General features: G+C 47.7%; 1 protein-coding gene across 1 annotated transcript in view; it reads right to left on the bottom strand.

Moving 5' to 3' along the window:
* Positions 1-25,606, bottom strand: part of rev3l (REV3 like, DNA directed polymerase zeta catalytic subunit) — a 102,945-nt gene that overhangs the window by 44,252 nt on the left and 33,087 nt on the right. Inside the window, 7 exon segments of the mRNA XM_034699313.1 lie at positions 5,248-5,332; positions 12,071-12,175; positions 12,691-12,785; positions 13,170-13,311; positions 15,396-15,556; positions 16,975-17,049; positions 17,227-17,416. Coding sequence (XP_034555204.1) covers positions 5,248-5,332; positions 12,071-12,175; positions 12,691-12,785; positions 13,170-13,311; positions 15,396-15,556; positions 16,975-17,049; positions 17,227-17,416 — 853 coding nt within the window.

Raw genomic sequence — 25,606 nt, 5'->3', positions numbered from 1 at the left:
ACCCTGGACACACTGCACCATGGACACACTAGACCGTTGACACAATGCATCGTGGACGCGCTGCACGGTGGACACAAAGCAACGTGGACACAAAGCAACGTGGACACACTGCATCGTGGACAAACTGCACCGTGGACACACTGCACCGTGGACACACTGCACCGTGGACACAAAGCAACGTGGACACACTGCATCGTGGACACACTGCGCCGTGGACACACTGCGCCGTGGACACACTGCATCGGGGACACACTGCGCCGTGGACACACTGCGCCGTGGACACACTGCGCCGTGGACACTGCGCCGTGGACACACTGCGCCGTGGACACACTGCGCCGTGGACACACTGCGCCGTGGACACACTGCATCGGGGACACACTGAATCGGGGACACACTGCATCTGGGACACACTGCATCTGGGACACACTGCATCGGGGACACACTGAATCGGGGACACACTGAATCGGGGACACACTGCATCGGGGACACACTGCATCGGGGACACACTGCATCGGGGACACACTGCATCGGGGACACACTGCATCGGGGACGCTGTGAAAACGAGCTGTCTCACTTTGTGATTGTGTTCAGAGAGAAGCTGCCCTCACCTGAGAGTCAGTGTGATGAGTGTGATGGTCACAGAGAGGAGGATTAAAAAGGGAAGATTAAACCCAAACAACAAAGACTTCCTGATGCTTATTGATTTAAATTCAAACAAGAGTTTGAGACACTAAGATAAGGCTGATATCCAAACTGAGCCCTTTCACTGACTACGACTCCCCTGAACACTGACTGAGTGGAAGCTTTCCTGTGTTCACGATCAAACTCAGCCTAAAGCCAGGCTGAATGATGGAGGACTAGGATCTACACTGCGTTCCAAATTATTATACCAGTTGATTTTTTGTGGATATTTGAAATACTATGTTAACAGTCGTTTTCAAATCCGTTAAGAAGTCAGATAGTGAATATATTTCTTCAACTGTGGGGGTAAACTGATGCTTTTCAAAGTATGTCGGCTGTATTTTTACATAAATGCAGAAGCTGCAGAAATGAGTGTGACAAAGTATTATGTAAGTTGGTGATAAGAGCATATAACTTATAAAAATAAAAACTAGGCACCATTTTAAATGTTCTATTGCATAATAATGTGGCAGACCTATATACACGTGGTCTGTGATAAAGAATATTAGAAAGCTTTGTAGATTCAAACTAAAAGGGTTTTGTTAAAGCACAAGGCCTTAACTCCATCAGACTGAAACACTATCTCTCTCTGAACTTCAGTCTGACAGGTTTTCAAGAAAAGGTTACCTTCATAATAATTTGAAACACTGTGCAAACATATGTGGAGCTCTCTTCATTAGACACTCTGCCTCCTCTCTGGTGTCGGTGTGAGCGTGAGAGAGATTCTCTGCAGCCTGGTCGTCATTCAGAGACTTTGATCTGTGAGAGGAGAAGCCTCCGGAGAGTCAGCGCGCACGTGCCACCGTCTGCCTGTCTCTTAATTAGTCTGCTAGCTAACGACTTTGGAGGCGTCAGGGGAGGGAGCCTGGCAGGCGTCGGGAGATTACTGCAGCGATTAACACATCTCTAAGCCACGCCCCCCTCGCTGCCTTTACCCGCTCTGCTTTATGGTGAGAGAGTAAACAATGGAGTCTGAGGAGAAACAGAGGGAGCAGAAATCAGACATGTACTGTGGTACATGTACTGTCTTCAAATGAAGGACACGGTCCGCATATGTAACCTGTGTCTCAGAGAACTGTGGATTCAGAACTACATGAGGTCGATCAGGGCCCACTTTGAGGACCTGGTAGCTAGCTCTGGCTAAGCACAAGGTTTGTCTATGATGGACACCACCTCCCTGCTTCTGGTTTCAGCTTTGGAGCATCTGTCCTTGTGACTCTCATGAGTGGAAGCTGTACTGTGTCTAACAAGCTGTTGTACAGCCCAGTGGAGTATACTATAAGGGCCTGTGACTAACGTCTTTACAGCCAAATTCCACCAGATCCATGTACGGTCCGTCTCCGATCAGTCCCCACTCTGCATCTGATAGGTTTCTATTCTACTCAATGTGTTAACTTCCACTGGATCCGCTCCGTTGCGTTCCGGCTGAGTCTCTGATCCGGCAGGTCAGAGTCCTCCGGATCAGATACACAAGACTTCTATTTGTGCCGGATGCCGGATCATGACGCATCAATCTCAACAGAGCAGATGGAGCGGGACAGGAAGTCAGGTTTCACCAAAACAAAATGAAAACATCCGGTTAATTTTCAGAATAAAACACTCTGTGTTATCACCAGATCGTATTTCACTTAACTACAACAACAAACCAAAGTCATGATGAGCGGAGCCAGGCCTGGAGTCAACAGGTCAGAGGTTTTCAGAGGACCAGAAAGACAACATGGATGAGGAGAGGAGGAGGAGGAGAATCCTTGATTCACCTTGGGAAAACCTCGGTCACATGACTCCAGCTGTCCGGCGTTCCTGCTCCGTGCTGCGTTCTGAAAACACAACCGGTGGGAGTGGACAAGAGAGCACAGAGCCGGACCACAGCGGTTCAGAGACGGACAGCACATGGATCTGGAGGAAGTCCGGTGTTATGTTTGCGCTGGCAGCTCCTCTTTTCTATAAAGAGCCAAAGCAGTTCAGTGCTCAGGGTCCAAAGCACAGTCCATGGTGTCAGATGGTTCTGGTCCCTTTGGAACATGATTGTGCCAATTGCTGTTACTTCCCCCGCAAAGACCAATCAAAATCAAGAAGGGGCAGGGCGGGGCGGGGCTGAACTGGAATAAAGGAGCTGAAAGGACGTCCAACAACCAGACGATGATGACACTAATCAGTACAAAGATCAAACTCATGCTTTGTTGTGAAGTGGAGAGAAAACTGTTTCTGATGTGATACCAGGAAAATATAAACTTTAGCAGCAGACTCACATAGCATCATTCAACAGGATCCACCTGAGAAGGATCCATACTGAGACAGGTATTTAGTGAGGGCTAGGTGGAGCAGGACACGTTCAGAGAATGAAGGCTGGGGTTTCTAACTCTAATAATGCACAGAGCATTCACTGCTTACAGTGGAGGGTTTACAGAACAGAAGAGACTAAAGACAGCACCAAAGAAGGGCTGAAAACACCAGAGTGCTTATCATAACAGGACATGAGAGGATGGAAGTGATCAGGCACCAGAAACTCCCTGAAAATCCTTCAGAGTGGAGCGAGGCTGGGAGAATCCACCAGCAGGAGAGTGAGAGGAAGCCCACACACAGGCAGGGACAGACTGTGAGTCTTTAAGACAGAGAGAGTGTGTGTGTGTGTGTGTGTGTGTGTGTGTGTGTGTGTGTGTGTGTGTGTGTGTGTGTGTGTGTGTGTGTGTGTGAGAGAGAGAGAGAGAGAGAGAGAGAGAGAGAGAGAGAGAGAGAGAGAGAGAGAGAGAGAGAGTCCACACTGCTCCCACACCACTCCTGCTCCTGTCTGATATCAGAGGTCAGTGAATAGAAGCCATCTGGATCTGATACACGGCTGCCGAGCGGACTCTTATTTATAACAGGAAATACTTTCTGCCTGTTCACGGAGGGAGAAGAGGAGGGGGTTCTCTGCCCCCCCCCCCCCCCCACTACATCTGTTCAGATTCACTGTCCCTGCTTCCCACCCTTACTTTAGAGACTCTCACCACCTCTCTGGGTAAAGTAAACAAACTGTGTGACTACAACCACATCTACAGACACATTCCTCACACTGTGCTCAACAGACACTTACTGATTAACTCACTAAAAACACATTTGGACCAAGAGTTCCGGGGTCTTTTAGCCCCCAGAACTACTCTCCCCCTGAACTAAAAGGTTCCTGTGCCCCCATTGTTGTCTGCGTTTCGACCGCAGGACTGAAGTCCTTGGTAGATTGTGTAAATCAGGTCAGTGACATATGGAGAATAAAAAAGTAAATGCACTACACCACCAGACCAGTAGAGGGCAGTAAAACAAAGAGGAATGACATTCATCACAGATGACACCATAGAAGCAGACGGACAGGCAGGTATCATTATGAGCAACACAACAGTTAGCCTGTTAGCATGAAGAGACTCAGCTGGTCTGTTTTAGATGGTGCTATATTTCATCACAGATGGATTCACTGAATCAACACGTGAGAGGAGATAAGCACGAGTAGCAAAGACGTTTCAACACGCCTTTAAAATCCTTTTGAACTCAAAAAGCCGTGGCAGAGATCGACCGGTGTTTTGGTTTAAACAGCGACCCTGTTAACTGGAGACTTTCAGCCGGATGCATCCCTCATAAACGTCTTTAGACCATCATTAAATATCGGATGAGGATATTTTGAAATCTTATAAAAACTAAACTAGTTTGCATTCCCAGGAACTCCCTCTGTGTTTCAACAGCTGTGTAAACTCCACAAACACTGACACGTTCAGCTGAAGGTCTCCAGTTTACAGGGTCACTTTTAAAACCGTAACACCGGGAGAGACACATTCACGGTGGGCTGAGAGAAGACTACTGTTACGAGCTGCTAAATCAAGAGAATCACAGCTTCTTCTTTTGAAAAGTACACACACATACAAAAAAGATAGAACAAATAAAAACTAATGAAAGAAAGAGAAATCAAGAGAATCACAGATGTGTGTGATGTTATTGTGGACGGAGGGCGGAATAAAAACACTGCGGTTAATCTACCAATCAGACACGTTCAGCATTGCAGGCCCCGCCCCCAGAAAGTCTCAGAACCTTTGAAAAGTACTACCCCCCTAGCAGGGGCTTTTTAGGGGGGAGATTATCTACCCCTGAACTAAATTTAGACCCTGGGTCCACAGATCGAAACGCATGTAGTTCAGGTGTAAAGTCCCTGCGGTCGAAAAACCCCTTTAGAGACTCCCTCCACCTCTCAGGGTTTGATTAACTCACAATGTGAAGAACTCATGAGTGGAGACACTGAGGTGAAGCCTGAGGACTCAGGTGAAGTGAGGACATGCAGCGCCTGGTGACTAAGAGGACTGACAGACGTGAGAATCTTGATGGATGTGGTCTGAGTCTGAGTCTGTTATTAATGTGACTGGCAGCATCGTGTGCCAACATTCAAACACTGAGTCTCTGCCAGCTGTTCAGACTGTCCTCAGGGGACGGGGGACCATTGTCCGCAGATGACTTTCAGATCTGATTTGTCCTGAAACATCTGTGCGCCCGTCACTCCCTCCTCAACTGTCAGCAGAACAATAGATCAAAGAAGGACGAGGAACTTACACGTCGAACTCGTTCTCCTTCAGGATCTCCTTGAACCTCTTCATGAAGAACTTCTCGCTCTCCGTTGAAGCGACACATCCTCGATCTGGAAAACATCAGACACACTTTCAATAAACCCTTCTTCATGTTTCAGCTCCACAGATTGTTCCACAGAGTCACATTCTTCTCTAGGTCTACCATGTTCTGGAACTGTGGTTAAGTGTGCTGGGTCTGTTCTGGAGTTAAACTGGGACCAGCTGTGACTCTGCAGACTCAAACTGGATCATTAGTACTAAGTGTAAAAGAGCTGGAGCGGTTTCATGTCCTCTCTCTGCATGATGAAGTTTACACACTCAGAGAGTTCCTATCAGCCCTCTGAGCGTGGGAAACTCAGACTACCGCGTAAAGCATATGTGTCAAACTCAAGGCCCACGGGCACCTTTAGTCAACTTTCAGATATCCCTCTCCCCCAAAAACGGCTAAACGAAAGGTGGACTTTGAAACCAGGGGGGTTCAAGACAGGTGGGAGGCAGAGTATGCATGTGCGTAACAGAGGAACTTTTGGGATTAAGATCAATGCATGGCACAACTACGGGGAAAGATCTCTTTGAAGAGGTATCCAGATGTGTACATGAAATGAGGCTGCCTTGGGATAAACGTGTGGGACTGACGACGGATGAGCGCCCGCCATGTGCAGGTAAAAGAGTGGATTAGTGGGCAGGATCCGGGAGAGGATGAGGGAGGAAAACAGCGCAGGTGAGCTGACAGCTGATCACTGCATCATACATCAGGAATCATTGTGTGGCAAAGCCTTGAAAAATGGACCATGTGATGAGCACCATAACATGAGCAGTTAACTTCATAAGAGCCATAGGTTTAAATCAGCCCCAGTTCTGGAGGAGTTGGGTTCAGAATATGGGGACTCTTCCATCACACAGAGGTGCGATGGCTGAGCCAAGGAAAAGTGCTGTAAAGGTGTTTTGAGTGGTGTGAGAAGATCTGTCAGTTCATGGAGAGCAAAGGGAAAGACACAACAGAGCTCAGAACTCACATGCGCTCAACCTGCAGCTTCAGGGGCGGAGCCGTGTGATCACAGACATGTACGCTGCAGTGAGGGCTTTTAAAACCACACCCCCCGTGTGGGACACGCAGATGCTGCAAGAAAACTTGAGCCATTTTCCGTGCTGCCAAACTGCCTGTGTGAACAACTGTTCTCTTTGAAGAAGTTAAACAAAACATCTCACAGGAGTCGTCTTACTGATGAACACCTTCACTCTATCCTGAGGATTTCCTCAGCTCAGAGCCTGACCCCAAACATTGATGAACTTACATCCAAGATGAGATGCTGAGTATCTTAGACTAGTGTGCATCACAGAGCAGCAGACTGAGCCTTTTTGCACTTCTTCTCACTACCACAGGGTATTTTTGGTTGTGCTTTGCAGAATTTTTTTGCTAATGTTGTTGGCCTGTGGAAAAATATTTTCATAAGAAATGAGTAAAGCTCATTCATTAGATAAGTTGCAGATTGAACAATAAGAAATGAATGCAACATATTTTTCATTCATTTAATGTTTATAGGCAATAACTTAACCTTTGCTAATTCAATGTTTAATATGTGCAATAAGTTCATTTAAATAAGTTTTGCAATAAACATTAAACCAGTCCGGCCCTTGACTTGCACTGATTTTTTTATTTTGGCCCTCTGTGTATTTGAGTTTGACACCCCTGGCGTAAAGGAACTCTCTGGGAAGACGAGAGGAGGTGGAATCTGTTTCTACATAAATGAAGGTTGGTGTACAGATACCACAGTGTTGAAGAAGTCATGCAGTCCAAATCTGGAGACTCTTTTTATAAACTGCAAACCCTTCTATTCGCCGCGGGAGTTCTCCTCCTTTATTCTGGTCGGCGTCTACATCCCACCTCAGGCCTGCGTAACGGAGGCGTTACAGCACCTGGCTGACCAGATTACAGACGTGGAGAAAAAACATCCCGACTCTCTGCTCATCATTCTCAGGGATTTTAACAGAGCAAATTTAACCCACGAACTACCTAAATATAGACAACATATTAAGTGTCCCACCGGGAGTCTAACACTCTGGACCACTGCTACACAGTAATAAAGGACTCATACCGCTCTGTCCCCCGTGCAGCTTTAGGACTATCTGATCACTGTCTGATTCATCTCATCCCGACCTACAGGCAGAAGTTAAAAACGGCTAAGCCTGCAGTTAGGACTGTGAAGAAGTGGACGGAGGAGTCAAAGCAGGAGTTACAAGCCTGCATCAGAAAACCTCAATGAACTCACTGACACTGTGACTTCATACATCAGCTTCTGTGAGGACATGTGTGTGCAGATCAGGACCTTCCGCACATACAACAACAACAAGCCCTGGTTCACACCTCAACTGAGGAAGCTGCGTCAGGCCAAAGAAGAGGCCTACAGGAGTGGGGACCGGGACCTGTTCAAGCAGGCCAGAAACAAACTGACGAGGGAAATCAAGGTAGCTAAGAGGAGCTACACTGAGAAGTTAAAACAGAGCTTCTCTGCCAACGACCCCTCAGAAGTTTGGAGAGGCCTGCGTGAAGTTACAAGCTACAGGAGACCCTCCCTCCACCCTGAAGGTAACAACAGCTTCTACTGCAGGTTTTCACACCCCACAACCAAACACTCTGATCTACCTGCTCCTGCATCACCTGGACTCCCCCAGGACCTACGCTAGGGTCCTGTTTGTGGACTTCAGCTCAGCGTTCAACACCATCATCCCGGACATCCTGCACCAGAAACTCACCCAGCTCACAGTGCCGGCCTCCAACTGTCAGTGGATCACCAACTTCCTGACTGACAGGAGACAGCAGGTGAGGCTGGGGAGCATCAAATCCAGCACCCGGACCATCAGCACTGGCGCCCCACAGGGATGTGTTCTCTCCCCACTACTCTTCTCCCTCTACACCAATGACTGCACCTCAGGGGACCCCTCGGTGAAACTCCTGGAGTTTGCAGACGACACCACCGTCATCGGTCTAATCCAGGACGGAGCCGAGTCTGCTTACAGACAGGAGGTGGAACAGCTGGCACTCTGGTGTAGTCAGAACTATCTGGAGCTGAACAGGCTCAAGACAGTAGAGATGACAGTGGACTTCTGAACCACATGTTAAATGAGTTAGTTTATAACTTAAGTTGTGTCCTAAGTTAGAGTGTAAAGTCCTCACTAAACCACATGTTAAATGAGTTAGTTTTAACTTAAGTTGTGTCCGAAGTTAGGGTGTAAAGTCCTCACTGAACCACACGTTAAATGAGTTAGTTTATAACTTAAGTTGTGTCCTAAGTTAGAGTGTAAAGTCCTCACTAAACCACACGTTAAATGAGTTAGTTTATAACTTAAGTTGTGTCCTAAGTTAGAGTGTAAAGTCCTCACTAAACCACATGTTAAATGAGTTAGTTTTAACTTAAGTTGTGTCCTAAGTTAGGGTGTAAAGTCCTCACTGAACCACATGTTAAATGAGTTAGTTTATAACTTAAGTTGTGTCCTAAGTTATTTTGTAACGTAAGTTGTGTCCTAAGTTAGAGTGTAAAGTCCTCACTAAACCACATGTTAAATGAGTTAGTTTATAACTTAAGTTGTGTCCTAAGTTAGGGTGTAAAGTCCTCACTGAACCACATGTTAAATGAGTTAGTTTATAACTTAAGTTGTGTCCTAAGTTAGGGTGTAAAGTCCTCACTGAACCACATGTTAAATGAGTTAGTTTATAACTTAAGTTGTGTCCTAAGTTAGAGTGTAAAGTCCTCACTGAACCACATGTTAAATGAGTTAGTTTATAACTTAAGTTGTGTCCTAAGTTAGGGTGTAAAGTCCTCACTAAACCACACGTTAAATGAGTTAGTTTATAACTTAAGTTGTGTCATAAGTTAGGGTGTAAAGTCCTCACTGAACCACATGTTAAATGAGTTAGTTTATAACTTAAGTTGTGTCCTAAGTTAGGGTGTAAAGTCCTCACTGAACCACATGTTAAATGAGTTAGTTTATAACTTAAGTTGAGTACTAAGTTTGGGTGTAAAGTCCTCACTAAACCACACGTTAAATGAGTTAGTTTATAACTTAAGTTGTGTCCTAAGTTTGGGTGTAAAGTCCTCACTGAACCACATGTTAAATGAGTTAGTTTATAACTTAAGTTGAGTACTAAGTTTGGGTGTAAAGTCCACAATAAACCACACAATAAACGAGTTAGTTTGTAACTTCAGTTGTGTCGTTGTTTGGTTTCACCACCGAGACGTAAGGTTCATCTTAACAAGTAAACCATAACGTCCAAACTAGTCTAAACATCGTCACACAATAAAACTCTGTTTTAAAAAAAACTAAACATCGTCACAGATATGACTTTTTGACCCGATTTGACCAATCAGTAAACAGCTTTTTTTCCAACGATGTGTTGACCTCTGCAATTCTCCCTGGCATGCTGTCAATCAACTTCTGGACCAAATCCTGACTGATGGCAGTCCATTCTTGCATAATCAATGCTTGGAGTTTGTCAGAATTTGTGGGTTTTTGATTGTCCACCCGCCTCTTGAGGATTGACCACAAGTTCTCAATGGGATTAAATCTTAATGTTTTGTTCCCCGAGCCATTTTTTTATGACTTTTGCTTTATGGCAAGGTGCTCCGTCATGCTGGAAAAGGCATTCTTCATCACCAAACTGCCCTTGGATGGTTGGGAGAAGTTGCTCTCAGAGGACGTTCTGGTACCATTCTTTATTCATGGCTGTGTTTTTAGGCAAGATTGTGAGAGAGCCCACTCCCTTGACCAAAAAGCAACCCCACACATGAATGGTCTCAGGAGGCTTCACTGTTGGCAAGAGACAGGACTGATGGTAGCGCTCACCTCGTCTTCTCCGAACAAGCCTTCCTCCAGATGCCCCAAACAATCGGAAAGGGGATTCATCAGAGAAAATGACTTTACCCCAGTCCTCAGCAGTCCAGTCCCTGTACCTTCTGCAGAATATCAGTCTGTCCCTGATGTTTTTACTGGAGAGAAGTGGCTTCTTTGCTGCCCTCCTTGACACCAGGCCTTCCTCCAAAAGTATTCGCCTCACTGTGCGTGCAGATGCACTCACACCTGCCTGCTGCCATTCCTGAGCAAGCTCTGCACTGGTGGTGGCCCGATCCCGCAGCTGTAACACCTTCAGGAGACGGTCCTGGCACTTGCTGGACTTTCTTGGGCGCCCTGGAGCCTGTTTGGCAACAATTGAACCTCTCTCCTTGAAGTTCTTGATAATTGGATAGACGGTTGACTGAGGTGCAATCTTACTCGCTGCTATAAATTTCCCTGTTAGGCCCTTTTTGTGCAATGCAATGATGGCTGCACGTGTTTCCTTGCAGGTAACCATGGCTAACAGATGAGGAACAATGGTGTCATGCACCATCTTCCTTTTAAAGTGTCCAGTCACTCAATCATGACAGATTGATTGCCAGCCTTGTCCTCATCAACACCCACACCTGTGTTAATGTGTGTGACACCTGTGTGTCATTGAAATGATGTTAGCTGGTCCTTTTGTGGCAGGGCTGAAATGCAGTGGAAATGTGTTTTTGGTGATAAAGTTCATTTTCAAGGCAAAGAGGGACTTTGCAATGAATTGCAGTTGAGCTGATCACTCCTCATAACATTCTGGAGTATATGCAAATTGCCATTATAAAAACTGAAACAGCAGACTTGTGAAAATTAATAGTTGTGTCATTCTCAAAACTTTTGGCCATGACTGTAGAGCAAACAGCAGGTGGAAGCTAGGTTTAAGAGTATAAATACAGAAGCCACTCCCCTACACCATGCATTGTCTTATTACCAGACTACTTCTACGTGTGCAGGTTTGCTGCTCACTGAAACTCCAGTCATAAGGGATGCACAACACCAATCAGTCAAATACATGATCGGTTTATAACACTGACAATACTATCTGATCAAAGTCATGTTCATTACTTCTTTACAAACCTACACCTACACACAGCAGGTGGCCAGATGTGGTCCTGTATGTGACGTCCAGAGAGGAAGAACACGTGGGGTACACGGTGTGGATGTTTTCACTGTTTCAGAGGTTAACACAATTGTTTTGACAAAACATGCTGCAACTATTTAGAGAGGAGGAGAGAAGTCCTGGAGTTTAACAACACATCTGTGAGTCAGCTGAGAAGTCGTCATCACCACAGAGACGTTTGTGAGGGAGCAGCAGGAGTTCTGATCCAGCAGACATGTGAGAGCTGCAGAGAGTCTATCAGAGACCAAGCTGCAGCAGTAAAGATGAAGTCAGTGACATATATAATATGTGATGAATATATATGTAATGTATGTGTATACATCTCATGTGCTTTGGCAACAACATGTCTTTGTTCATGCCAATTAAGCAAATTGAATTAAATTGAAATTGCCTGTTCAGCTCCTGATCATCACCTGTGTCCAGGTAGAGACAGAGGACTTCAGCAGCTCATATCTGGACCAGGATCCTGAGTCTCCTCTGCAGACGTATCCCTACCTCACCCTCAGGTGTGAGACACTACACATTTATAAACACAGACATGTAACAGAAATACTGGGGTCACTGTAGGTCATCAGTATCAGCTCAGATAGACCCGTATCATGCATCCCTAATGTTTGTGTTTAAACACACACTGTGCTCACTATGACTCCTTCATACACAGTCCTACTGCTGAGACCTGAGCACTGACTGTGGATTCTAAAAATAGTTCCAGCATGTTCCCTGTTTCCACATGTTTGAGTGTATTTAGATGAAAGCTCCAGTGACAGGTCAGCTCAGGTTTGTTCCTTCCTGGAAAGAGTAAAGACGTGAATCCTCTCACCTTGTGACTGTGGGGTTTCGATCTGGGAGGCCTGGTTCTTCTCTCTCCTCCTCTGCTTCTCGTCCTCCCAGATGGCCTGCAGGCCAGGGTTCCTGCCGATCTGATCTGCACACAGAGGAGAGTCATGCAGTGTGTCAGCTGACTGTTCCAGCTCGATACTGAGGAGTTATCTGCATCAAAGATGTGTGTGTTCTCTGTGTGTGTGGATCATAACAGAGTGAAAGAAGGCCAGACTGTGGTCCTGAGTTTAACCCAAACATACTGTGGATGTACAGCAGGGCAGAGTTTGCACAGTGGAGGGGTAGGTCTGAGTCAGCACATCCCTCCTCTCTCTGCTCTGAGACAGATGCTTGTAGAGGTTTATGTCTCTGAGTCCTGCCTGCTGTAAATCCTGATGGCCTGCAGCCTTTAAACCTCCCTGTGAGGACAGAACATCATGTTCCCACCAAACACTCAGCTGAAAGGACTGCCAGGGTTACTTCAGGTCTCAGCCATGAGGATGAAGACTACAAGATTCTCTCAGAGCATCACACACTCTGCACATGATACCCGACACTCTGGTCTGCCCTCAGAGAACTGTTAGAGACAGGTGGAGGACTGGATGTCCTCACAGATCTTACTTTCAATCTCCAGACGGTTGAGGACGTCTACAGCGACAGCATCCACCTCCAGCTCACAGGTGCTCTGCTTCTCCACCTCGTCCAGGACCAGGGAGCTACAGGAGGACAGGAGGGTGGAAGACAAGAAGGATTCAAGAGCTTAGAGGGGTCCAAAGTCTCCCTACCAACAACAAGGTCTCCTAAATTTATGACATGACTGATGTTTAATGACTGAGAATGAGAGACAGAGATCCTGTTGTTTTCATTCTGTTTTAATATTGAATATATTGAATATACTATTTTATCTTGAATTAGCTTTGATATTAATTGTTGTAAACTCTTGTTGATTTATTTGTGATTGTTTGATGGGATTTTGTTCATGCTTTGGCAATTTTGTTTTAACTTTCATGCCAATAAAGCTATTTGAATTTGAATTTGAATTTGACAGAGATAGAGAGTTAGAGAGAGAGAGGTGCAGCAGTAAAGGCCTGGTTACTCACCAGGGCATGGTGCTCTCCTCCCAGCGGACCAGCGTGCCCCCCAGGGTGCTGTCATTGAGCCTGGAGGTGCAGGGGCTTTTGAAGGGGCTGATGCTGGGCCGGCTGCTGGCGGTCTGTCTGTCAGAGCCCGCTGCAGGTCCTCCTGGAGAGAGACACATGGCACACAGACAGAGGGGGAGAATGTTACTTTAAAGCTTTCCTCTGTAGCTGCAGAGCAGAATCTGTCTACATGAAACTTCTGATTCACACAGTCCACTTCATGGAGGGAACTTGATCATAAATCTTTGTCCTTTGAAACATCCGTCCTGTTTGTCTCACACTTCAGTCTGTGGCCTCTTCTGTTCATCTCTAAGCGGCTTCTTTTACTGGTCCAGCCCTTTTATCATCCTCCACTTGATCCCAGATTAGGAACCCTCTTTCAAGAGGAAGCTGCATGGAGGAGGAAATGTAAACAGGTGTAGCCTTTATTGGGGTACTTTGGTTCCTTTGTGGTACGGGACACAGGAGCCTCTTTCCGTTGATTGCATCAGAGTGGAGCCGGATCAAACACGAAGCGCAGCTTTTGTCGGAGTAGAGTCAAGCGTGAGGATTTTGTAAAAAGAACTTTATTAAAATTAGGAGTGGAAGTTCCTGTCCTGAATCCTCGGGCCCCCTCGATGGAGGAGTCCTCTCTAGTCTGACGGGGCTCATTACCTCCATGAGAGGACGGAGACTCTCGGATCAGGACTAAGCTGGGATCAAACAGTTCTAATCAAGGTTTTAGTCTGCATCAGGAGGAAGTGAGGATCAGGTTCAACCTGGATCTGGGGAGGAGACTGTCCCTGCGTCCGTCCGTGGTGACAGACGGACTTCAAGACATCTTCAACAAACGCTGAACTGTCTGTCTGTGCCTGTGTATGTGTGTATGCGTGCGTGTGTGTGCGTGTATTATGTGTGCGTACGCGTGCCTGTCAGTCTGCATGCATGCCTGCGTGTGTGAGTGTATGTGTGTAAGTGTATTATGTGTACGCGTGCGTGTCTGTCTGCGTGCATGCATGCATGCTTGTGTGTGTGTGTGTGCGTGCATGCTAATGTGTGTGTGCATGTGTGTGCTTGCGTGTTTGTGTGTATGCATGCGTGCGCGTGTATTATGTGACTGTGTGTGTGTGTGCGTGCATGAGTGTGTGTGTGTGTGCATGTGTGTGTGCGTGTCTGTCTGCGTGCATGCATGCTTGTGTGTGTGCGTGCGTGCTAATGTGTGTGCGCTTGCATGTGTGTGCTTGCGTGTATGCGTGCGTGTGTGTGCGTGCGTGTATTATGTGTGCGTATGCATGCCTGTCTGTCTGCATGCATGCCTGATTGTGTGTGTGAGTGTATGTGTGTAAGTGTGTGCGTGTATTATGTGACTGTGTGTGTGTGTGTGCGTGCATGCATGCTTGAGTGTGTGTGTGTGCGTGTCTGTCTGCATGCATGCATGCTTGTGTGTGTGCGTGCGTGCTAATGTGTGTGTGCGTGCCTGTGTGTGCTAGCGTGAATGTGTGTATGCGTGCGTGCGTGTGTGCGTGTATTATGTGTGCGTATGTGTGCCTGTCAGTCTGCATGCATGCTTGCGTGTGTGAGTGTATGTGTGTAAGTGTATTATGTGTGCGTGCGTGTCTGTCTGCGTGCATGCATGCTTGTGTGTGTGTGCGTGCATGCTTATATGTGTGTGTGCGTGCATGTGTGTGCTTGCGTGTTTGTGTGTATGCATGCGTGCGTGTGTGTGCGTGTATTATGTGACTGTGTGTGTGTGTGCGTGCATGAGTGTGTGTGTGTGCATGTGTGTGTGCATGTCTGTCTGCGTGCATGCTTGATTGTGTATGTGAGTGTATGTGTGTAAGTGTATTATGTGTGCGTGCGTGTCTGTCTGCGTGTATGCATGCTTGTGTGTGCGTGCGTGCGTGCATGTGTGTGCTTGCGTGTATGTCTGCATGCGTACGTGCATGTGTGTGTGTGTGTGTGTAAGGGCCCTGTCTTGCAGTAGGAGGACTCCAGCTCAGCCTGGCACAGACATACAGACACACAGACACACAAACACAGACACACAGACACAGAAACACAGACACACAGACACAGACACACAGACACACAGACACACAGACACACAGACACACACAAACACAAACACAAACACAGACACACAGACACACAGACACACAGACACACAGACACACCTGGAATCCACCTTGCTGACTCTGCGTCTCTTACCTTTGTTCGTCCCTCTGCGAAACTTGACGGCGCCCAGGTTGAGCAGGTTCATGCCGTACAGGTTGTAGTCTATGAAGAGCTGCAGCAGGTAGGGGATGTGGCCCTCGTGAGGCTGGTAGCTCTTGTTCATCACAGCTCCACTTTGCAACAGCTCACACACCCTACAACACACACACACACACACACACACACACACACACACACAAACAGTGAGAAACGGATGCAGCTCTGTGGGGTGTGTTCTTCAGACTCTGAGCAGCATCTTGTAAACGTTCCCAGAGGAGATATCAGACCGTGTGTTCAGCTGAGTCTTCAGGTTTCAGTCTTACTCAGCTCTCCCTGTCATGATTTAATGCATGTTGTGATTTCAACACTGATCACAGAGTCTCTAACACATTTCAATATAAACTACTACAAACCAGGACCCAACTATCCTTCACGTGTGAGCTCTTCTATTTGAACTGGACTTAAGTTTCGACGAGGAGGTGAGGAGGGATGAAAGGGCGGCCACACTCATCTCTCTTACTACGTCCCTCCCCCCCTTCTCTCTGAATCTCTCTTTACGTCTCCTCTTTGCACTTCACCATTCCTCTCTCTTCATCAGTCTGCCTTCCTCTCTCTCTCTATCAGTCTGCCTTCCTCTCTCTCTCTTCATCAGTCTGCCTTCCTCTCTCTCTCTTCATCAGTCTGCCTTCCTCTCTCTCTCTTCATCAGTCTGCCTTCCTCGCTCTCTCTTCATCAGTCTGCCTTCCTCTCTCTCTCTTCATCAGTCTGCCTTCCTCTCTCTCTCTTCATCAGTCTGCCTTCCTCGCTCTCTCTTCATCAGTCTGCCTTCCTCTCTCTCTCTTCATCAGTCTGCCTTCCTCTCTCTCTCTTCATCAGTCTGCCTTCCTCTCTCTCTCTCTTCATCAGTCTGCCTTCCTCTCTCTCTCTTCATCAGACTGCCTTCCTCTCTCTCTCTTCATCAGTCTGCCTTCCTCTCTCTCTCTTCATCAGACTGCCTTCCTCTCTCTCTCTTCATCAGTCTGCCTTCCTCTCTCTCTCTTCATCAGTCTGCCTTCCTCTCTCTCTCTTCATCAGACTGCCTTCCTCTCTCTCTCTTCATCAGACTGCCTTCCTCTTTCGTCATCGGACTGCCTTCCTCTCTCTCTCTTCATCAGACTGCCTTCCTCTCTCTCTCTTCATCAGACTGCCTTCCTCTCTCTCTCTTCATCAGACTGCCTTCCTCTTTCTTTAACAGTCTGCCTTCTCTCTCCTAACCCTACACCTCTCCTTGCCCCCTCCTGCCTTTCTCCCCACCTCTGTGTGAGTCACTCTCTTTGTGCCGAGCACCGTCACCATAACACTGATGCTCTGGCAAGTAATTCAGTCTTCCTGCATGCTTGTGCACACACGCACGCACGCAGACACACGCATGCACACGCAGACACACGTACGCACGCAGCCCATCACTTTGTAAACTGAACACAGGGATCGATGAGAGTTTAGAGAGCTGTGGAGTGGTGCGCTCTCAGGAACATGAAACAGCTCAGGATGAGCCCTGTTCACATGAAACAGCATCGACCTGCAGTAACCTTACCTTCTGACCATCTGAGGGTTGTACAGGTAGATCTTCATGAAGTGCTTCTCCTTGGCGTGGTAGCCGTAGAACGGCCTGCGAGGACAGAGAATGAACATGTGGTCAGAGCGTGTGTTAACCTGGAATGATGAACCCCTTTAAAATGTTTTAATGTTGTGAGGTGACCTTGAATGTAAAGAAAGGCACTATAAATAAAATGCATTACTATTATTATTATTAAAATGCTTTATGTTGTTGTTGTGGATCACTTACATGCCAGAGACCAGCACCACCTTGAATACGTGCTGGGCGTTGGAGGCGGGGTTTCCCATGGCCACATTGAGGGCTCTGTCGATGCTGAAGGCCACCTGGCGCAGGTAGCGGTCCTGCTGCTGGGTGTAGCCGTCGTACGGGACGTAGATGTAGGGGAACACGCCGTGGAGGTGGAGACATGTCTTCTGGCCTGCAGACAGAACACAAACAGAAACAGGTCTTATTAAGACCGGGGTCTGTTTCAACATGAAGGTCACTCTCTTCGGTCACACTGTGAGGAACAAGAAGGCCAAAAACAACCGCAACCATTCTGTCCAGCTCTCTGCTGAGCTCCAAACTCACACAGGACAGAAACTCCTGAACACACTCACACACACCACTCATTTACTCACAGCAGTCTGGGGTTAAGGATCTGATCCTCCACATGTCCACACACAAACTGGATCCCAGATTCAAAGTGCCAACCCTCAGAACGGAGAGCAGGCTGCTCTCCGAACCCGAGCCACAGCGGCCTCAGAGTGAAGCCTCATTCCTTTATAACCACACTACCATAATGTTCACTCTGCAGGAACATCACCGCACTGACATGAAGCCTGAGGACACACAGTCAGGGTCCTCTGCATCATGTGGACCAAGAGAGGATTGACGTCATGGCTTCATCAGGCCTGTTCAAGTGAAATGAATGAAGGTCAGGTGAACTTGAATTCATCAGGCAAAGAAGGTGATAGGTGGGTTGAGGAAGGAGACAGCGGGATGATGGGCAAAGGTTTCATCTCTTTGTGCTGAGACCAGAGGAGAGGGGCCTGCAGGGAGAGTTTGACCCTCCTGTGGACCTCATATGACAGTGACTGCCCTTCATTGAGGAGTGTGAAATACATCCTACATTATGCTGTTAGTATGATTCATGAGACTGAAGGTTAGAGAGAGAAAGACTGATAGCTGACTGAAACAGATTTCAATCAATCAATCTTTATTTGTATCGCACCAAATCACAACAAACATTATCTCAAGACGCTTTTACAAACAGAGCAGGTCTAGACCACTCTATGTCAAATTATGAACAGAGACCCAACACCAAGACAGGATAAGACTCAGTCTGACCCCACCTTAATCCACCATGAGCATTGCACCTCACAGTATTTAGCTAGTTACAGTGGAGAGGACAAACTTCCTTTAACAGGCAGAAACCTCGAGCAGAACCAGACTCATGTTAGACAGACATCTGCCTCGACCGAGTTGGGTCTGGAAAGAGGGATAGAGGAGAATAGGAGAGAGAGGGAGAGGTGATAGTGATGAGACGAGTAGTAGTAGCTGTTCCCGCTGGAGTCCAGCACGTCCGTATCAGCAGGAGTCTGGAACGTCCACAGCAGGAGGACGTCTACGGCAGCTCAGAGGAACCTACGAGACAAGGGAGCTCAGGGACTCCAGAAAGGTCTATGGTTAGTAACTTTAATGGGACTGGGAGATTCAGAGTAAGAGATTGGGGGTTTGGGGGAAGGGGGTGAGATCAAGGGAGAAGTTCCAGTGGCTGGTGGTGAGGCTTTCAGCAGTGTGTCTGCCCCCTGGTGGCTGGCTGCAGTATTGGTCAAAAACTCTGTCTCCCCCATTCATTTGAATGGGGCTGCAGTCAAACTTTAAAAAATAAATACCCATGCTACGAATGTGTCTCACATCCGTATGCTGTGGTGATATGTAGTTAGTATTTCACTGTTTTGTGTTCAAGGACTCTTTTTTCTGAAAACTTTCTTTTTCATTAGTTATTAGAGGTTAAAAACAGGGTTTTACATCCGGGTTTGCTTTGATTGACAGCTGCTGTAGAGAGAAACTTCAAAGTACACACAGCGTCTTGTGACGCTGCGCTGTAGGGCGGAGCTTGTTACAGTGGCTTTACAGGCTCTGGCTTCAGAACCGTACAACGGGAAGAGGCGGCGCAACGCTGTCCATTTTTATTTACAGTCTATGGGTGAGATAGGATCCCAGTGCGCCAGTTCCCATGGCAGTCTAAGCCTATAGCAGCATTACTAAGAGCTGGTCCAAGCCTGATTCAGCTCTAACTATAAGCTTTATCAAAAAGGAAAGTTTGAAGCCTACTCTTAAAAGTAGAGAGGGTGTCTGCCTCCCGGACCCTGACTGGTAGCTGAGTCCAGTCCGTCTCCGATCCGTCACAGTACAGGATCTGACAGGTCTCTATTCTAGTCAATGTGTTAACTTCCTCTGGATCTGCTCTGTGTTGTTCCAGGCTTTGGAGTAAGTGTGAGTGCATGTCCTGTCAGGTTGTTATTGTTGTTTGTGTTTATTGTTTGAAATGTGTAAACAGCAAATAAAGAAGGTAAGTGATGCCTGATTGAGAGAATGTTAGCACAGGAGCAGGTGTGCCTGCTTCCTCTGCAGGCTCTGTAGTCTACAGACAGGGTGTGATGGAGATGGATGTAGTCTGCAGCAGGTCCAGGACACTTGTTTTCTTTCTGTCCTCCCCTGCACTCCTCCACCAGTCTCTGTGAGGCAGCAGAGATGGATGAGTGCAACAACGAGCTGTGAGTCATGATTTACATGCACACGGTGTGAACGCAGCCCATTATCTAAATAACTCAGATGCAGAGAGGGAGAGCATCGCCGCGGAGCGTGGGAGGAGCAGAGAGGATTGAGGTCTTGAGCGGTGTGAAGCGAGGTCAGCCGGTGCAGAGAGACACAGAGAGAAAGATACAGTATTTATAACAGGGGGAGGAGTAGCATCATCACTGGCAGACACACACGCACGCTGATGCTCAGAGTCATGTGAGGTGAGCTGAGCTGCTCGAACGGCGTGCTCCCATTCGTTCCCTGTCTGTGGTTATCTGCCTGCTGCTGCTGCTGTTGCTGCTGCAGGACCACCAGTGTGTTTAATCCCGCCACACGGGGATCATAACAGCAGAGAGGAAACATAACAACTGAGAACGAGGGCACAGAGGCTGTCCTCATGCTGCAGCAGTGAGGGGCGGCCCAACAGGAGGAGGCAGTGTGGAGCAGGACGCATCTGAGCATGCCCAGAGACGTGTCTACCTTAACAACTCTCACCACTACTGAGGAGGAGGAGGAGGAGGAGGAAGAAGGGGGTTAAGGCTCCTTGTGGCACTATGCCTTCATCTCGTGCGCGCGCACACGCACACGCACACGCACACACACACACACACACACACAAACACACAAACACACAAACACACACACGCAGCTTGCCAATTCTCCATGCTATGATGTGACAGATGCTTGGTGCCGCGGCCCCGCACGATTGTTGAGATTCCTGGGCTCAAAGTGGAGCTTCCAAAAGAGGGAGAAATATTCCCAGCATCTCTGCACACCACTACATGTGACTGCCTCCACACAGGGGGAGGAGGGGGGAGGAAAGGGAGAGGGGAGGGAGTGATGCAAGATGAGATGTGGTGCTGAAAGGGAATGAGTCTGTCTGACTGAATCAGACGTGTATTGTCTCAGAGAACTGCTGAGGCTGAGACGGAGGCATATGTTGGAGCTCCCCGTGGGAGACTGTAGGATGGAGAAAGGCGTGTGTGTGTGGAAGAAAACACACACAACGAACACATCATTGTGAGGCATAATGAGTTTCCATTTGTTTTCAGTGAGGAAATGTCAAACATTTGTTTGAGTATGTTATGAACAGTTTCTGACCTCCACTAACTTCACGTACCTCAGACAGGTTGGATCCCTTCGTTGGTATTTATTTACCATGGCTGCACAAACATGAGGATGTGCTGGTGCTACATCATTGCTAACTGAACATGTTCAGGTTTCAGACCATCTAAAAAATCCCCCCTCATCTGGAGACAGATTCTAACATTCAGTGGCACGGTGGGACGAGTGGTTTCAGTTTCCTCTCTTAGTCCAACGTGAACCTGGTTGTATTTCCTGGCTGGTGCTCGCGCTGGTTCAGAGATGGTTGAACTTGTGAACCAACACGGCACCCGTTTGTTTTCCCGCCTGCTCAAGCCCGTGGAAGAGGCACGTCATGACGTCAGATTTACATAACCGCTTTTCCCAGCAGTGCTAGCGTGAACTTTCCCTCAAAACAACACAATGACAGACAACGGCATCTTGTCTCCTCGGCCGATCACTGCTTTGCCTTTGAATCCATTAGTCTCTTTGAATTTTTCACTGAAGGACGATGGAGGAAACATGTTTGGTTTGTGTTTTGATCACGGCAACCCCGCCCCTCGTCCCTGACGTAAGCGGTTCGCGGTTCGAGACCAGCAAAGAGTTAGAGCCCTTCTGGAATCGGTTTTCCCGGCCAGGAGCCACTTCACTCTAGGGCTGTCAACGAATATTCTAAATTCATATATATATTCGAACATTTAAAAAAAAAACGGAGATTCCATTGTGAAAATCAATATTCGACTGTGGGAAAAAAACACATCAGCGGCTGCTTTGCGAGTGGGCGCACTTCATGACAGGTCAGGGACAGGTCACAGGAGTCACACATGCACAGCGTGAAGCAGACGGCAGAGAGAAATCTTTCTGTCCCCGGATCCTCAGTGCGCTCTGAACGCGCCTTCCCTCAGCTGGGAATACAGTGATAAAAGAGATCTGGCCTCTTCACATGTGGACTGTCTGATCGGATCTGGCCTCTTCACATGTGGACTGTCTGATCGGCACTGGCCTCTTCACATGTGGACTGTCTGATGGGCACTGGCCTCTTCACATGTGGATTGTCTGATCGACACTGGCCTCTTCAAATGTGGACTGTCTGATCAACACTGGCCTCTTCACATGTGAACTGTCTGATCAACACTGGCCTCTTCACATGTGGACTGTCTGATCAACACTGGCCTCTTCACATGTGAACTGTCTGATCAACACTGGCCTCTTCACATGTGAACTGTCTGATCAACACTGGCCTCTTCACATGTGGACTGTCTGATCGGCACTGGCCTCTTCACATGTGGACTGTCTGATGGGCACTGGCCTCTTCTCATGTGGACTGTCTGATGGGCACTGGCCTCTTCACATGTGAACTGTCTGATGGGCACTGGCCTCTTCACATGTGGACTGTCTGATCGGCACTGGCCCCTTCACGTGTGGACTGTCTTATCGGCACTGGCCTCTTCACATGTGGACTGGCTGATTGGCACTGGCCCCTTCACATGTGGACTGTCTGATCGGCACTGGCCTCTTCACATGTGGACTGTCTGATCGGCACTGGCCTCTTCACATGTGGACTGTCTGATCGGCACTGGCCTCTTCACATGTGGACTGTCTGATCAGCACTGGCCTCTTCACATGTGGACTGTCTGATCAGCACTGGCCCCTTCACATGTGGACTGTCTGATCAGCACTGGCCTCTTCACATGTGGACTGTCTGATCAGCACTGGCCTCTTCACATGTGGACTGTCTGATCGGCACTGGCCTCTTCACATGTGGACTGTCTGATCAGCACTGGCCTCTTCACATGTGGACTGTCTGATCGGCACTGGCCTCTTCACATGTGGACTGTCTGATCAACACTGGCCTCTTCACATGTGGACTGTCTTCTTCTCATGTGGACTGTCTCGTGTTTTTGGATAATAACCTGTCAGGCCTAAGACCCTACATTGACAGGGGACTAAAAGAGCCCGACAATCAGTGACACTGGGATATAATGAAGCTTTTCCTCTTTTTTACAAGAATGTAAGTGGACTACTTTTTCGTTTTTAACTTTAACTTCAATTAACAAACATTTTTAATATTTATATTGAGAAAAATGATATCACACAACAATAATCGTTGTTGAATTATTGCCCAGCTCTACCGGGTCTTAAGTTAGCTGAAATAACAACATCATGATGCAGATTAGTCCAAAGTCCAAAGTCCAGCTTTGTCAGGTCTGTCCTCAAGAGGAGAAGAAAACTACGTCTACAATGTTTGTTTGTTGAATGGAGGTGGATCCATCGTTTCTGATGCTGCGTTCAGGGAAGTCAGGAAATCTAAACACTGATTGTCTTCAGTGACTCAGCATAAAGCAGATTAGTGTCTCAGTGTAAATGTTTGATGTAGAACAGATTGTTAGCTGCTCTTCATGCAGAGATCTGTTTATAGAGAGAAAGAAATCCTCCTCACATTAACAACCATGGGAGCCGTCATCACGCTGGACTGTGCTCCTCCTGCTGTTGCTCTCCATACACACTGATTCATCCTGCAGACACCAAAGCCTGTTGATGCCTCCCTGGTCAATACTACTCAGACTACAGAAACCAGAAACCACTTTGGGAAGATGTCCTGGTTTTAAAGTCCTAGTGAGTCTCATACTGCTGCAGGTCCTCCTGTTTGAGACCTGAAGAGTTAAAAACCAAACCGCTCATTGAAAAAACCTGGATCTGAAGTCAATGAGAGGCAGAGACTGAGCCATCAGTCGGTCTCTGTCTCAACTGGAGTGTGGATTTGTGAGTCTCCACTGTACCAGGCTAAGGTGTGTGTGTGTGTGTGTGTGTGTGTGTGTGTGTGTGTGTGTGTGTGTGTGTGTGTGTGTGTGTGTGTGTGTGTGTGTGTGTGTGTGATCTCTGCTGTGAACCACACAAAGGCTGGCAGCCACTCAGGATGTGAGGGAGCGGTGAGGACGGCACGCGTCTGCCTGTCTTCAGCCTGAACTCTCTCTCTGACACACACACACAGCGACACAGCAACACACACACACACACACACACACACACACACACACACACACACACACACACACACACACACACACACACACACACACACACACACACACACACACACACACACACACACACACACACACACACACACACACACACACCACGAGCAGCCAATGCCGGCTTCTGCTGCAGTTACTAGGCAACAGCAAAGCAAAGAGCCCCTGACAGACAGCGGGAGGGATAAACAAGTGATTCTCTCCATCCAGCTGGTCCGACCACAGAGAGGGAGAGAGAGAGAGAGAGAGAGAGAGAGAGAGAGAGAGGGAGAGAGAGAAAGAGAAAGAGAGAGAGAGAGAGAGAGAGAGAGAGAGAGAGAGAGAGAGAGAGAGAGGTGCAACAACATTATTTTAGTTTATTATTTTTTATTCTTCCCCTGATTTATCTAGGGCTGATTTTTTTACATCACAAACCTGACATTTTAACAGGGGGGTGGAGACTTCTGATCTCCACTGTACCTGCTGGGTGAGGAACCACAATGTGCAAACACTGCAGCACACTTTATCAGCTGCTGTGAGCGAAGAGAGCATCCAACAGCTCCAAACCCCTGTGAACATCCCTGCACCATCATCTAATCAGACCTGTACATACACACAACACAGAGCTGTACATACACACTACACACACCACAGAACTGTACATACACACATGTGTATGAGTGTCTGAGAATCAAAGAGCAAGAGGACGAGCAGACAGAGAGAAAGAGAGAAATAATGATAATAGGAGGAGACTGTCTCAACTGTGGATTTGTGAGTCTCCACTGTACCAGGCTAAGGTGTGTGTGTGTGTGTGTGTGTGTGTGTGTGTGTGTGTGTGTGTGTGTGTGTGTGTGTATGTGTGTGTGTGTGTGTGTGTGTGTCAGTGGCAGAGAGGATATTAGCTGATAAAAAGAGAAGAAGAAGCTGAAGGGGGAGGACAGATGGAAGGTCTGCTGCTGGATTCAGATCAGGTTCAGGCATCAGACCACCGTGGACTCCAAACACTGTCGTTTACAGAGCGTCTCATGAACTCACCACAAAGAATCACATCCAGCCTCTCAGCCAATCATTGTCAGACTGTCACCAGGGACCGGTCTGGGGATAAAGAGGGTGGCCAGATCAAGTCCAAGGAAGACCTGGTTGCTGGAGTGATGCCAGGTCACTTCGCGGGCACTGCTGAAGGTCCTTGAGGAAGACAGACACCCCTTCCTGCTCTTTGTCACCCCTCACTGATCTCTGGCCCAGCTCTGAGACCCGGTAATTACAAAAACATCATGAGAACATCAGTTTCTGTTTCAGGTTCATACCGCTGAAGGAAGCCAGAGGGAAGCCTCTGTGGAACTGTTTGTGCATGTGTATGTGTTTGTGCTGTCCGGATGTGTGCTGCATATTTTTGTGCTGTGTGTGTTTGTGTTTGTGTTGTGTTTGCAGCTACATCCAGCTGCTGAGTCATGGAGCAGCTACATCCAGCTGCTGAGTCATGGAGCAGCTACATCCAGCTGCTGACTCATGGAGCAGCTACATCCAGCTGCTGAGTCATGGAGCAGCTACCAGCTGCTGACTCATGGAGCAGCTACATCCAGCTGCTGAGTCATGGAGCAGCTACATCCAGCTGCTGAGTCATGGAGCAGCTACATCCAGCTGCTGAGTCATGGAGCAGCTACATCCAGCTGCTGAGCCATGGAGCAGCTACATCCAGCTGCTGACTCATGGAGCAGCTACAT

Source organism: Notolabrus celidotus, chromosome 13, assembly GCF_009762535.1.
Source record: "Notolabrus celidotus isolate fNotCel1 chromosome 13, fNotCel1.pri, whole genome shotgun sequence".
Taxonomy (NCBI): Eukaryota; Metazoa; Chordata; class Actinopteri; order Labriformes; family Labridae; genus Notolabrus; species Notolabrus celidotus.
This window is presented reverse-complemented; position numbering and strand designations above follow the sequence as displayed.